This window comes from Passer montanus, unplaced genomic scaffold (genome assembly GCF_014805655.1).
Source record: "Passer montanus isolate IOZ18808 unplaced genomic scaffold, ASM1480565v1 scaffold41, whole genome shotgun sequence".
NCBI classification, from domain to species: Eukaryota; Metazoa; Chordata; class Aves; order Passeriformes; family Passeridae; genus Passer; species Passer montanus.
Window position 1 is genome coordinate 7,264,047 of NW_024368930.1, and position 14,585 is coordinate 7,278,631.

The window sequence follows — 14,585 nt, forward strand, 5'->3', positions numbered from 1 at the left end:
CAGACCAACCTTGCTCCCAGGGAGTGTGGAAGATTGCAAGCATCCTGGGAAGGCTGGCTGGTGTCCAGCTGCTTGCTCCTGCTCTCCTTGGAGAATTTTATCCCCGTGTCCACCACACCAAGAGCTCCAAGGCGGCTGTGGGGCACAGCTCTGGCTCACGGGCTCCTGCCTCGTGCTTGGCCATGGATGTGCTCCTTCCACCTGGCTCCTTCAACCTTCCACCCTCTGCCAGGAGGCTGCAGAGCCAAAGGCTGGCGGAGTGGTGGCAGTATGTGCCTGAAGTGACACTGGTGGCCTCCAGGTGCCTGGCAGCCCTCAGCTGGAGGAGAGAGGCAATTCCAAGCTGTCTGTTGGCGATGACAGTCGATGGGCAGAGGCCCTGCTGGCCAGGCACAGCATGTGGCCAGTTATTGCTGACTGTGGCCCTGCAGAGGCCAAGGTGGGGGACTCCCACTCATCACAGGAGTGGTGGCTGTGCCAGGGCTGGGCAGTGTGTGTGTCATTGTCACCAACAACTGTGGCTGCTGGTGATGCTCCAGCCTCTGCTTGTACCCAACTGCATCAGCACATCGGCGAGCTGGAGCTGTGTGCCTGCTCCTGCATGATCCCTGCTGCTGCTTATCACATTCCAAGTCCTGCCATGGATTTCAGGAAAGGAGCTGGCCTGGTTTTGAAGCCACAAACCCCAGATGTGAAGACTGGAGCAGGACAGCTCCAGATCTGCTCAGGAGTCCCCAGCTGTGTCCCACTGAGCAAGTGTTGCTCTTGCATTGAGGTGCTGGTGGTGGGTGCCCCAGGCCAGGGACAGGTGGGACAGCAGCACCTCAAGGACAGAGGAACAGCTGTGCTCCCATCCTGGCTTTTCTCAGTTTCAATGCCACATGTGAAGCACTGGCAAAGTCTGACCCAGGCTGTGGCACACAGATGCTGGTGGCTCGCTGGGAGCTGGGATTTGCCAATGTGGAGCAGCAGCACTGCCTGAGCAGTGTTGGTCCTCCTGGGAGGTGCTGCAGGCAAAGTGAGCACTGCCTTGGGAGGCTGCTGCTGCTTGTTGGTTGACTCAGCTCCACCATGGATGGCACTGGCCAGGGCAGCCACCCCACCTCCTTTGCTGCTGCAGCCTCCAGCTCTGCCACAGGTAAGGTTTAAACTGAGGAGAAAGCAAAGCAAGGTTTGAGCAGCCAGGTTTGGTGTCTGGCAGGACCTGAGCTTGGTGTGGCTGTGGGGTGGGGAGCTGGGAGCAGGACCAGGCTGGCAGCTGGCAGGGGCTGAGGCTGGAGCAGCCCAGGGTAACCTCAGCCTCCCCGGGGGCACCTGGCCGGCCTGGGGAGAGTCACACTCCTCCAGCAAATGCCAGGACTCAGCCCCACACAGTGCCTGAGGTGAGTCCTGGGGTGCAGCACCCCAGAAAGAGCTGGCAGTGCCTGTACAGTGCCCATACACACAGCCCAACCCCTCTGGAGCCTCCAGCTCCTCTGTTTCTTTCCCTGATTCTCAAAACACTTGATTTTGCAGAAACTTTCCTCTGGTTCCTGGGGAAGGCTGCAGCCACTGGCCTGTGCCCAGTTCCCAGCTGCTGTCACCTTCATCAAGGCCCAGTGGCAGTGCCTGAGGTGCCACATCATACCCACAGAGCACAGGGTCCTTTGGAGCTGCTCTCCCAAAGGGCCACTGCCAGGGGCAGAGCTGGCCACAGCTCACCAGCCCAGGGACCAGCACCATCACCAGCTGCTCCTGGCCACCATCCCCGTGGGTTGGCCAGTGGCCACCTTGTGTCACTTGTGGGCACCTTGGAGGACCTTAGCTACCTGAATCCTGTCCAGCTCGCCCAGGCCACCCCCACGGGATGGTTTTGGGGTGCCACTGTGTCCAGTGCCAGCCCTCCCTGTGGTGCTGTGCTGGAGCAGGAGGCGAGTCCGTCCCTGCCCCCTGCCCCTTGTCGGCGTGTCCCCAGCCCACGGGGGACAGGCGAGAGTGGCGTGTCCTTTGAACGGGCTCCAGCAGTGACAGGTGCTGGGAAAGGCGAAGTGGGCCGGCTCCCGCTGCTGTAAAGGATCCTCCTCTGCCCGGCTGCTCCGGCTCCGTTACAGGCGGGCAGGAGAGGCTGCTCCCGCGGCGCCGCCACAGCGCGGATGCTGCTCCCCTGACACCCCCCGCACCGGGACCAGGTAACGGGGCCGGGGGGTGGGGGGGTCCTGCGGGCAGTGGAGCCCCCAGCCCTGCCAGGAACACCTCCGTCCCCACGGGCTTCCTGTGCTGAGCTGTGGGATGTGGGAACGCTCTCCAGGGACTGCTCTGCTACACCTCCTGTCCCTGCTGCTGGGATGGTCGCTGCTGGGTCTGTTCTGGGGCTGGGCTGTGCCGGGCTCTGTCCCTGGCTGCACAGGGAGTGTTTTGGGACAGGGTGAGGAAAGACGACCGGGCACAGGAGGGCAATGGAGCCCAGGGCAGAGCAGCCACGGGGATTTGGGGATCAGGTACTGGGCTGGAGGGCAGTGCAGGTACAGGCACCAGCAGGTCCCCTTGGTGGAGCTGGTTACCCCTGGGCAGGGGGACAAGCAGCGCTGGCGGCTGCTGGGTGAGGGGGTCTGGGTGCCCCTGGGCAGATGGGGTTTGCCAGCACGGCTGGAGCTCTGTGTGCTTCAGGGGCAGCAATGGTGGGGCCGTGCAGTGCTCACCTCCCCTGATCCCCACTGCCAGCCCGCGGCCAGAGCCCTGCCACGGTGGGATGTGGCCTTAAATTGTCACCCTGGCCGCGCCGCGCTGGCTGTTTGCGCGCCGGGGGCCCGGTGACAGGTGCCGGGGTCAGGCCATCGATCAGTCACCGCGGGGCAGATACCGGGGCACAATGGGACGGTGCCGGCGCTGCTGGCCACGTGGGCTCCGTGGCTCGGTGCCACCAGCCCCGGACCGCCGGCTGGGCGGCGGGGACACAGCTCCCGGCTGCAGGGCAGCAGCTCAGCTCATCCCCGCAGCTCATCCCCGCAGCAGCTCATCCCCGCAGCACCTCATCCCCGCAGCAGCTCATCCCCGCCGCCCATCGCCGCTGCCCGGCTCCTGCCGGCCCCTCGTGTCCGGCGAGCCCTCAGCTGCCGCTTTCTCTCCCGCAGGAGCCCCGCCGAGCCGGGAGTGTCCCATGGAGCACGGGGGAGGCGCGGGCGGTGCCCACACCGGGGGCACCGGGGGCACCGGGGGCACGGCCCCCCCCGAAACCCAGGGCAGCGCAGCGGCTGCAGCCCCCCAGGCTGCCCAGCCCCCGGGGGGGACAGCGCCGGCCGCCACCGTGGCACCGGACACGGGCACGGATGAGCCTGGGCAGGACAAGGCTGGAGGAGGGAGGACAGAGCCGGGGCAGGAGACAGCCCTGGCTGCTGCAGAGCTGCAGGATGGACGGGAAGCAGCTCCAGGAGAGGAGGCTTCGGCTGTGCAGAGTGATGGAGGACAGGCAGCATCCCCCGAGGAGAAGGTGACAGCTGCCACTGAGGCCCAGGGTGTAGGGAAGGAGGAGAAAGAGAAGCCTGGGAAGAAGAAAGATCCAGCTGCAGGGGAGGTCAAAGGAGGAAAGGCTTCGGCTGCTGCAAAGGCTAAGGATGGAGGGAAGGATGAGCCCCTGGAGGGGAATGGCCTGGCTGTAACTGAGGCACAGGATGGAGGAAAGGACAAGCCCAAGAAGGAGGAAGCACCTGGTGGGTCAGGGGCTGAGAGTGGTGGAAAAGCAGAGCCCGCTGAGGAGAAGGCTCTGGCTGCAGCAAACTCTGAAGGAGGGAAGGCAAAACCTGTGGAAGAGACAGCCTTGGCTGCAGCTCAGGCTCAGGATGGAGGCAAAGGTGAGCCTGTAAAGGAGAAAATCACAGTGGTTGCAAAACAGGAGGTCCCAGCCACTGCTAAAGCTCTGGATGAAGGGAAGCAAGATGCAAAGACAGAACAAGCCCCAGGTGCCAAGCCTGCAAAGGAGAAAACCACAGCTGCTGCAAAGGAGAAGGCCCCAAGTGCTGCAAAGGCTCAGAATGGGAAGAATAAAGTGGTAAAGGCAGAAAAAGCCCCAGCAGTTAAAAAGGCTCCAGATGGAGGCAAAGAGGAGCCCCCAAAGGAGAAGCCTCCAGCTCCAGGGAAGGAGAAAGCCCCAGATTCAGTGAAGGAGAAAGCTCCAGCTTCAGTGAAGGAGAAAGCCATAATTCCTGCAAAGGAGAAAGCCCCAGATGCTGCTAAGGCTCAGGATGGAGAGAAGACAGCAGCAAAGGCAGAGAAAACACCAGCTGAAAAAATGGCTCAAAGTGGAGGCAAAAAAGAGCCTGAAAAGGAGAAGTCTCCAGCAGCTGAGAAGGTGCAGGATGGAGGGAAGAAAACTGCAAAGGTGGAAAAACCCACAGTGGCATCAAAGGCTGGGGATGAAGGGAAAGATTCTAAAAAGGAGAAGGTCCCGGCCACTGCAAAGGCTCAGGATGGAGGGAAGAAAGCTGCAGAGGTGGAGCCTCCCAGACCTGGAGCAGAGGCCGGGGACGGGGCTGTGGAGCCCACGGAGGCAGCAGCCATGGCTGCTGCGAATGCTCAGGGTGAAGGGGAGGAAGTGTCCCAGGGGACAGAGGGACAGCCACCAACGGCGCCCGAGCCCCCGCGCCCGGCTCTGCTGCAGAGCCTGAGCTGCCCGGCTGCCTGCCACAGGTACCCACTCCCTGCTGGGCTGGGGGGAGCCCCCTCGCTGCTCCAGGGAGCCCTGGGCCTCTCCCTGCTGGGCTCCCGAGCTGCTGGCTGGGCTCTGCTCACCTCCCACTCCTGCTTCCAGGCAGGAGCAGCCCTGGGCAGAGCTGGCAGAGATGGAGACGATAGAAGAGGAGACCACGATGGTGGAGCCAAAAGAGGGTGTGACAGAGCCTGGCTCTGGCCCGCCAGCCCTGGGGGACCTGCAGCCCCTGGAGCCAACCAGCACCCCTCAGGAGAGGACATTGCCCAGTGCCACAGGGCAGCCCCCGGATCCTGCTGGGGTGGCAGAGCAGCCTGGACCTGGGGTGCAACCATCTTTGACAGAGGCAAAGCCACCCCCCAGCCCCTACCTCACCCCTGATTTTGGGAAGGAAGACCCTTTTGAGATATTGGGTAAGGCCATGAGGTACCTGCCTTTTCCTTTTCCCCCGGCTGTGGAGTGACAGCCTGGGAACCCCTGGCCCTGCCTGCTGCCCACACTGCCCTCCGTGCTGCCAGCTCCTGTCCTTGGCTTGTCACCTGCCTGGTGGCCTCCGAGCTCCCCTTTCACTGTAAACAGGGCTAAATACGTCGCGTCCCCTCCTGGCCTGCTCTGGCCACACTGCCTGTGAGGAAGAGGAGCCTGGAGAGTGACAGTGACTGTCTGGCAGGGGACAGCATGTCCTCATATCCTGCACCACTGTCCTTGTGGGGATGGCAGGGCTTGGGGGCAGTGGGTGCTTGTGGGGATCCCTGTGAGGCTGGGCCCTGCTCTGACCTGGGAAAGGGTGACTCAGGAATGTGTGCACGGGGTGCCCTGTGAGTGGGATCTGTCCTGGGAGGGTGGGCAGGAGGTGGTGGCATGCAGGGGGATTGGCCTGGAGAGGGTGACAGACAATGACATGGCCTGGAAAGGGTGAATGCGACATGGGTTGGTGGGGGTGGCTGTCATCAAGTAAGGTGGGTGCCGTGGAACAGAGTGTCATGGGGGGGAGTGGGTGCCATGCAGCAGGGACCCTTCAGGGGCTGCTGCATTATCCAGTGCATCCCCAGCACACAGCCCAGCACTCGGCACCTGGCCACATCCTGCACCCACAGGCTTGGCTGGGTGCCTGTCTTCATTCCAGGGCAGCCCGAGGTACCCAGAGCGGGGTCCCCTGCACAGCAGATTCCCTTCTCACCTCACCCTTTGTCTCTGGCAGACGATGTCCCTCCGCCGCCCGCGCCCTTCGCTCACCGCACCGTCACCCTGCGCTCCGCCAGCGTCAGCCCCCAGTTCAGCCTCAGCTCCAAGGACATCCTGGGGGGGTAAGGAGGGGCCCCGGTGCTTCTCCTGGCACTGTCCCAAGCTGCCCTCCAGCTGGCAGCAGCCTTGCGTTGGTGGGACTCCTCTGGTCGTGCTGGGTGGGTGCCCCGGGCAGTGCAGAGCAGCAGCACAGCGCGGTGTCAGGGTCCCCAGCAGCCCGGGGGGCTGATGGTGGGGGCACTTCTCCCTCTCTCCCTTCCTCCTTCCCTCCACAGGGGCAAGTTTGGTGAAGTTCACACGTGCACAGAGAAGGAGACGGGGCTCAAGCTGGCGGCCAAAGTGATCCGCAAGCAGGGAGCAAAGGACAAGGTCTGAACGACGCCGGGCAGGTGGTGGCAGTGTTACACTCCGTGTGTCCCTGGTGTGGGGACACAGCCTGTCCCAGAGGCACAGCCAGCGCTGACACCCCACTCTGGGGCTCCTTCTGCAGGAGATGGTGCTGCTGGAGATCGATGTGATGAACCAGCTGAACCACCACAATCTCATCCAGCTCTACGATGCCATCGAAACGCCCCGGGAGATCATCCTCTTCATGGAATTGTGAGTGCCTGTGCCTGCCTTGGGGCTACATCCCACTCTGGCTCTGCTCAGCACCCCGTGGTGGAGCTGGGACAGAGCCCTCAGGAGGGCAAGGAGCTCTACAGGAGGATGGCTTGGGGCAGGGAGTCCCCCAAAAGTGACCCCCTGTCCCTCCCCATGCAGCGTGGAGGGCGGCGAGCTCTTTGAGCGGATCATCGACGACGACTACCACCTGACAGAGGTGGACTGCATGGTGTTTGTCCGGCAGATCTGCGAGGGCATCCGCTTCATGCACCACATGGGGGTGCTCCACCTCGACCTCAAGGTGCGGGGCTGGGGGGACAGTGGCAGGGCCAAGGGTGGCAGCAGGACACTGGCTAGCTGTGGGAGGGATGCCTGTGGGTCAGCATTGCTCTGGTGTGGGTCAGTTGCAGGACCTATGGGCTGCTGGGTCTGGGCAGTGGGGATGTCCTGTCTTGGTGGTGGGGCAATGTCACCGTGTCCCCACAGCCTGAGAACATCCTCTGTGTCGCTGCCACCGGGCACATGGTGAAGATCATCGACTTTGGGCTGGCTCGAAGGTGAGGTTTTCTTTCTCAGCTCTGTCTCTCCTCCCTGTTCCCCTTCCACCCTTCATCTCCATGAGCCTTTGGGTACCAGGACCTACTCTAGGCCATTACTTTGGCCATGGCACTCCCTGACTAGCTGGGCAGGGCAGCTGAGAGAGGGGCAGTGGTTTGGGGGAGCAGCCTGTCCCCCTTCTGCTGACTTGCACCCCTCCTCGGCTGCAGGTACAATCCCAATGAGAAGCTGAAAGTGAACTTTGGCACCCCTGAATTCCTCTCCCCCGAGGTGGTCAACTACGAGCAGGTCTCCTACTCCACGGACATGTGGAGCATGGGCGTCATCACCTACATGCTGTAAGTCAGGGCTGGGGCTGTCTGTGCCATCTGGGGAGCTGTGGTGCTGGGGCACAGCTCCCCTGCGTGCACAGCTCTCCCCAGGCACCTGGCTCCCTGGTGGCACGTGGGGGTACTGGATGGAGAGGTGGCTGTGTGGGGCTGGGGGCAGGAAGAAGCTCAGCCTGGCTGCAGGCAGGACGGTGGCAGCACATCCCTGGAACATCCCTGGCCAGACTGGCTCTGTTCCAGGGGGTCTGGGAGGTGCTGAAGCCTGAGAGCACCTGACTCCTCACCTCTCTGCACCCCCAGGCTCAGCGGCCTCTCCCCCTTCTTGGGTGATGATGACACCGAGACACTCAACAACGTCCTGGCTGCCAACTGGTACTTCGATGAGGAGACCTTTGAGAGTGTCTCCAACGAGGCCAAGGACTTCGTCTCCAACCTCATCATCAAGGATAAAAGGTGTGAGGCTGGCAGTGGCCGTGGGGTCCTGGGATGGGCATCCCCAGAGCTGGCCCGGGTACCACATGCTGCCTCTTCACCAGGGCCAGCAGCATCCCCTGGGTCCAGGACTGAATTAACCCCATGGGGCTCTGCCCCACTCTGATTGTCCCCAACAGAGCCCTGTATGCCTGCAGGGACACCCGTCACCAGCAGGATGTGCTGGACCCCTCAGAGTCCTGCGCAGTCCCTGGGCACATCCTCCCATCTGGTTCTTCCCTGCAGGGTTATGGGGTCTGGGGCTGTGGAGTGGCTGGAGAGGGGGGGGGTTGGGGTTTAGCAGGGTTGATGTGGCTCCTCTTTCCCCCAGTGCCCGGATGAGTGCTGACCAGTGCCTGCAGCATCCCTGGCTCAATAACCTGGCAGAAAAGGCCAAACGCTCCAACCGGCGCCTCAAGTCCCAGGTGCTGCTCAAGAAATACGTCATGAGGCGGCGCTGGAAGGTGCGGGCAGGGGCGTGAGGGTCACAGCTTCTGAGGGGGCTGGGAGGGGGCTGCCAGGCTCTGCCTGTCCTGGTGGATGGCATTTGGAGCATGGAGAATGGCTCCATCTGTCTGTGCTGCTGGCAGCTGGGACACAGGGCTGGGGAGCCTTGAGCGTGGGTGCCCCTGAGGAACACCCCCATCGTGCACAGGTGCCTTTGTCATGGTTACTCCTGAGCTGATCCTAAGAGCAGGTTTTAGGGCAGGAGCAGTGTCAGGCCCCAGAGCAGTGGCACAGCCTTGCCAGAGGATGAGAATCTTTCCTCTTCCCTTTCACAGAAAAATTTCATCGGGGTGTGCGCTGCCAACCGCTTCAGGAAGATCACCAGCTCGGGGTCCCTGACAGCACTGGGCATCTGAGCTGGGCTCCAGGGGAGCCGAGGCCAGAAAGAAGCCATTGAGAGGGACCCCCACCTGTCTGGAGCAGCTGTGTCGAGCTGGTCCCACTGTGCCCAGGACCACATCCCTGCTCAGTCTCAGACTGTGAGGCTGCTCCTGAGTGGAGGTCTCTGATCTCAGCTCTGGCCCTGCCCTGGCTGCGTGATGCCCGACCTGCAGCATCTCTGCTCTGCTCACGCTTCCTTCTCGTGCCCTCGGGGAGGAGCAAAGCCATTCCGGTGTGATCCCGCTGCCTCGGCCACCTGGTGCTTGCTGCTTTCGGACTCAAATGTGCCCTCTCTGCCTGTAAATGCCGCAGCCGTGCCTGCCTTCACTGCCGCTGGCCCCTGCCCTGCCCGACCTCCCTTCCCAGCTCTGTGGCCGGCGATGATGCTGGAGGGCACCGCGGACCCTCAGCCCGGTGCTTTGGCACCGGAGCCGGGGCTCAAGCACCTCCTCCTGGGCATGTGGGAGCGGAGCTGGCCCCGAGCTGCTGCTCGCACAGGAAGGGAGGAAGCAGCAAGCACGCTTCCAGCGGCCTCCCCAGCTGGGAGCCAACGAGGAAAGAAGGAGGCTTTGTCTTCTTCCTGCCCTCCCTGCCCTTCGGTTCTGCCAGCGGGGGAAAAACACAACCTCTGCTTCACCCGCGGCGGCAGATCGCGATGAGCGGGGCGGGCTAATGCAGAGCAGCTGGTGCTCGCTCCCCCGACCACCAAGGCAGCGGAACTGCTGGAGCTGCTCCCCCGCGCCGTGCGGGGGCTCCGCGGCACCGGCTGCGCACCGGGGGCTGCCCCAGCTCCCGCGGCTCGTCCCCATCCCCGTCCTCCCTGCCTGCGCCCCTTGGGCCTCCCCGGTGCTGCCGGGGATGGGCACCCCCGGGGCTGGCAGCACCCAGCCTTGCAGGAGGGGATGGCAGCTGGCAAGCAGTCCCCCAGCTTTGGCTTTTGCCATGGCTAAGCCCCCCCAAGCCAAGGCTGTGCGTTTGCTCTGGAGCTGCCTCTGCCGTCTGTGCCTGCTGGAAAAACATCGGGGAGAGACACGAGGAGACATTGCTGCTCACCCCACGCTGGCTGCAGCAGGGGAAGGGGCTTCAGGCTTGTCCCCACCAGGCAGGAGCCACGGCTGCTGGGACCCTGCCTCAAATTGGAGCTCTCCACAGCGCTCACCTTCTTGTAAATAAATGTACAGGTCTGCCACAGCCCACACCTGCCACGCTGGGGGCTGGGGAGGCCCTGCTCCCACCTGTGGGGCCTGACAGTCGCAGGATGAGTGAGATGAGGATGGGAGGCAGAATCTCATCTCTGGCAGAGGGAATGGACAGGGACCACCTGGTACATCCCGGGCAGGGCTGTGCAGGCACAGTGCTGAGGGTTTCTGGTCTACACACCCAACAGCTCTGAGCACCCCCGGGGATGGGGGAAGGGAAATGACTGGATGGATGGGTGGATGGATCAGCTGTCAGTCAGACGTGTCCTCACATCTTCAGCATCTGCCCCTGTCGGGTGGGATGCCCAGGCAAGGGCGGGTGGGAACTGGTGCCCCTTTGCCCAGGGGAGCTGTGGCTGGCCCTGAAGAGGTTAAGGCTGCCAGAGCCCGGACTCGGGCGGCCGCAGGCGTCCCTCCCAGCCGCTTCCTGCCGGCAGCCTTTGACCGGTTCCTGTCGGTGACCACCCCGCAGGCCTGGACGCCAGCGCAGCCCCATCTGGTTCGAGTTACGCTCCGCGGCGGTGACGTCTCCTTCCTGCCTGGCCCCAGGAGCCGCGCGTCGCCCCGGTCCCGGCCCCGGCCCCGGATGGCCACAGGGCCCTGCTGTGGGGTGGCCACGGGGCTTCCAGATGGGCCATCAGCCCTGGGTATTCCTGGCACCCTGAGCTGCTGCAGGGATCAGCTCCTGAGCACTGCCCTGTGTGTGCCCGTCTGCAGCAGAGGGATGCACAGACACCAGCACAGCCCAGGGTGTGGGACCCCTACCCCACAGCCCAGTTTGGTTTCTCCAGTCCCCCCCTTCCTACCCTGGGACCCTACAGAGACACACACTGGGCTGGGTGAGTGGGGCCACAGGGCTGACACCCATGGGAGTAGCCGTGACCCCATCCTGTGCTCCCAGCTGACAGCTCTTGAGCCGCTGAAGCTGCTCGGAGTGATCTGGTCCCACTGGGGCCGAATGCTCCTGGTCCAGCCCAGGCCACGACAGCCAGGTCCGTCCCTTTTGTGTGGGGCCCTCATCACCCCCAGGGGTGCGGGCTGGGTGTGCACCCGGGTGTGCTCAGCATGCATCCCCGCAGCCCGGAGCAGCGCATTCCCCACGCACCCCGCGGCACCCACCGTGCCTGCAGGAAGAAGGATCCCCGCAGGCGGTGCAGGGAGGGAAGGGGAGCGGGGGCACCTCCGGCTCCGGCAGCACCGCCGGCAGCGGCTGCAGGTTCGCCCCTGAGCGGGCGCAGCAAAGCCCGGCCACGGCACGGCCCAGGATGGGAGCGGGCGGGGAACCAGGCCACCCACAGCGAGCCGGGAGCGAGCCAGGGAGGAGCAGAGCCGGGAGAACAGCGGGTCCGTGACCGGCAGCCGGGGTGAGAGCGGGAACGGGGAGCGCGGGGAGAGCGCACGGCTCCGATCCGCGCTCCCGGGCAGCGCGGGGCAGGAGCGCCCGTCCCTGCTGCAGCCGGGGGGACAGCGGGATGCTCCCAGCACAGGGAGCCCCTCTCGGGCACGGCACGGGGCCGGGGCCGTGTGTTCCCAGCCGCGGCGGGCGATGGGCCCGGCCACGCTGCGTGGGAACCAGACGGCCCCGGGCACGGCTGCGGCGCTCGCTTCCTCCCGCGCCCCCGGGGACCGAGCGAAGGAGGGGGCTGAGGTCAGCCGCGCTCGCCGCCCGGCGCTCCGGAGACGCCAGCATGATGTAGGCGCTCAAATATTGTTTTCCACTGGGTAGGGGAAAAAAAAAAAGGAGTAAAGAGAGGCCCAGCAGGGCTGAGTGGCGGTCCCCGGTGATGAAGGGCGGCCCCCCTGCCCTGCCCGGGGCTGGGACACTGCCATGGCCCAGCAGCAGCAGGCTGGGGGCTGATAAGGGAGCTGACATGGCCGCGGTGCTCCCGGTCCCCGAGTGACGGCAGTGTTCCTCCGTGCCAGCATGGCCCCCGCAGAGACCCCCGAGACTGGCCAAACTGGAGTCCCCCTGGCCTTGGGGAGCTGGGGGGACTCTGGCACAAATTTGGTTCTCACAGCAGCACGGAGAGCCCCTGCCAGCCCTGTGTCTGTCCTGGGGCTGGCTGTGCCATGGGCTCTGGGTGCTCCTGCTCCTGGGGAGCTCCCTTGCCCAGCCTGGGGGTGGCAGGATGGGGGCTGCAAGCACAGCCCCCCACTTTGCCAGCATCACTCTGGTCCCATTCCAGTGCTCAGAGGAGCTGTCCCAGTGCTGTGTGGGAAAGAGCCAGTGGCCAGGTCCCATCCTGGGGCTGTGTGGGACCCTGGCCACTCCAGTGTCCCCCAGTTGGGCCAGTTGGGGCATATCCCTGTGCCCAGCCCAGTGTGAACTGCGGTGACTCAGCTGGTGCCTCTTCACTGGCAGCCACCCTGCATGATTCAGGTCGGAGGAATCCACTTTCCTGGCTGTTCCCATCAGAGCTGCAGCCCCCGGCACAGCCCATCTTTGGGGCTGCCCTGCTCTCAGAGTCTGCAGGGACTAGTTGGAATTCCAGCCAAGCACTGACACAGCCACAAGCAAGGACAGAGAGGGGAGGGAGCCCTGTCCCCCCCACAGCAGAGCCTCCACGCTGTGCCACAACCTCTGGTGCCTCCCTGCAGTCTCTCTGGGGCAGCACGGGTCCATTTGCAGGGCCACACGCTGAGGCTGGTGCCACTTGTGCCACGTGTGACATCCTGTGAAAAAACAGGAACCTGGAGGGGTCTCAGGCCCAGGGAGGTGGCAGTGGGGCTCCACTGGGGGATAACTTCTGCTGCAGCACATCCCCCTGACCCCCAGGGACAAAGTTCCCTTGTACTACCATGGGATGGCACTTCAGGGGCTCCTGGCCCCGCACTGTGGCCAGACCTTGTCCCCAGCATCTCCCTGGGACACAGGACCTGGGTGTAGGTGCCCTGACCAAGTCCATGCCCTGTCCCCACATGCCCTCACCATCCCGTCAGTGCTCACTGATGGAGGGACTGGTGGGGATGGAGGCTGTGCCAGGTGCCCTTGGGCACGTGTGTCCCCCAGCCAGCACCTGAGCTGGGGCTGAGCGTTCCCAGCTTGCCCCTGCCCACTGCCCACCTGGAATGGGGCACAGAGACCACAGAGGCAGCGTTGGGGAATGTGCTTTATTAGCTGCTGGCTTGCCCCAGGGTGGGGGGGAGTCCCTCACTCGAAGAAGAACATGCCGGGTGCCCGGTAGAGGCAGGGGGGCAGCCCCAGGGGGTACCCGTTACCCCCCTGCAGTGGGATCGTGGTGCCCGGCCCCCACGGCTCCTTCTGCTCTCCTGCCCGTGGCCCCAGGGCCCCGAAGGGCGGCTGGCGGGGGGCGGTGGGGGCCGGGGGGGCTGCAGCCAGGAGATGCTCCAGCGCTGCGCCGCAGGGCCGCTCCTTCACGCAGAAGCTCACCCGGCACTGGTAGCTGCTGCCCAGCGCCTCGGGGCCCGGCCGGCTGAAGGAGCCGAACACGGGCAGCTGGGGCTGCGTGTAGCCCTCTCCCTCCAGGAAGCAGGATGGGGAGGGCTTGCCCGTGCCCAGGAGGCTGCCAGGGAAGGCGGGTGGCACCTGCCCGAATGGCTGGCACGGCCCCAGCCCAGGGGCAGCCAGCTCCTTGCCCTCCAGCTGCTCTGGGGGGGTGTCTGGGGTGGCCGGCGAGTCCTGCGGGGGGTCCCTGTGCTGGGTGGGCAGCAGGGCGGGCAGCAGGGCAGGGTGCTGGTGCTGGTGCTGGGCCGGGCGCTCGCTGGGCAGTGGGTACTGACCTGGCCGGGGCAGCTGCAGCGCCGCCGGGAGCCCCCCGAAGGCATTCTCCTTGGGCGGGCGGCTCTCGGGGGGCGTGAGGAACGGCCCCTTGGGCTGTGCCACGTCCGGCAGGTACAGGCAGGGCTGCCTGGCCTTGGGCGGCTGCCGCCGGGCCCAGGGCTCAGCACACCCCGGCGCCCCGGCACCCTCAGGGAGAGCGGCAGGGCTCGGCAGGCGTCCTGTGGCCGACGGCGAGCTGTAGCCCCGCTCTGCCTTCCCCTCCTCCGGCAGCGGGGCGGCGGGCAGCCCTTGTGCCTGCTGTCGGGGGGTCTTCCTGAGCCCCTCGTCCCCCTCAGTGCCTGGTGCTTCCCGGAGACCCTTCTTCCTGGTGAAGCGCCGGCGGCGCCGCAGGAAGCTGCCGTTCTCGAACATGTTGTAGCACTCGGGGTCCAGGGTCCAGTAGTTGCCCTTTCCCGGCTTCTTGTCGTCGCGGGGCACCTTGACGAAGCACTCGTTGAGGGAGAGGTTGTGGCGGATGCTGTTCTGCCAGCCCTGCTTGTTCTCTCGGTAGAAGGTGAAGCGGCCCATGATGTAGCGGTAGATGCCGCTGAGGGTGATGCGCTGCTCGGGCGCGCTCTGGATGGCCATGGTGATGAGGGCGATGTAGCTGTAGGGTGGCTTGGTGGCCTCAGCGCCGGGGAAGGCGCCGCCGGCCGGCTCCGGGGCCGGTGGGCTGCGCAGCGCCGCGTCTCCGACGGGGAGGTCCGGCTGCATCCTCCCTGCCGCCGATCCCGCTCCGCTCTGCGGCCGATCCCGCTCCGCTCTGCCGCCCGGCCCCAGCACGGCCCGATAAAACCCGCCGGCCGGCGAGGGGGCGGCGGGCCCCTCCT

At 65.0% G+C, this 14,585-nt stretch overlaps 2 protein-coding genes across 3 annotated transcripts; one reads left to right on the forward strand and one right to left on the reverse strand.

Annotated features, from left to right (window-relative positions):
- The first annotated feature begins 2,023 nt into the window (after positions 1–2,023).
- On the forward strand, positions 2,024–10,025 carry MYLK2 (myosin light chain kinase 2). Of its 2 annotated transcripts, XM_039719449.1 has the most exons (12): positions 2,024–2,168; positions 3,111–4,662; positions 4,784–5,094; positions 5,883–5,988; positions 6,202–6,295; positions 6,417–6,526; positions 6,689–6,830; positions 7,016–7,086; positions 7,297–7,425; positions 7,717–7,869; positions 8,219–8,351; positions 8,670–10,025. In XM_039719449.1, the coding sequence occupies exons 2-12, from the start codon at positions 3,137–3,139 to the stop codon at positions 8,748–8,750; spliced, it is 2,856 nt and encodes a 951-aa protein (XP_039575383.1). In that variant the 5' UTR covers positions 2,024–2,168; positions 3,111–3,136; the 3' UTR covers positions 8,751–10,025. The 2 variants fall into 2 exon arrangements, with proteins under 2 accessions (XP_039575383.1, XP_039575382.1); XM_039719448.1 differs by lacking the exon at positions 2,024–2,168 and having other exon boundaries at positions 2,837–4,662.
- Positions 10,026–13,077: 3,052 nt separating this feature from the next.
- FOXS1 (forkhead box S1) lies at positions 13,078–14,545 on the reverse strand. The gene has a single exon (XM_039719166.1). The coding sequence runs from the start codon at positions 14,467–14,469 to the stop codon at positions 13,126–13,128; it is 1,344 nt and encodes a 447-aa protein (XP_039575100.1). The 5' UTR covers positions 14,470–14,545; the 3' UTR covers positions 13,078–13,125.
- Between the last annotated feature and the right edge of the window lie 40 nt (positions 14,546–14,585).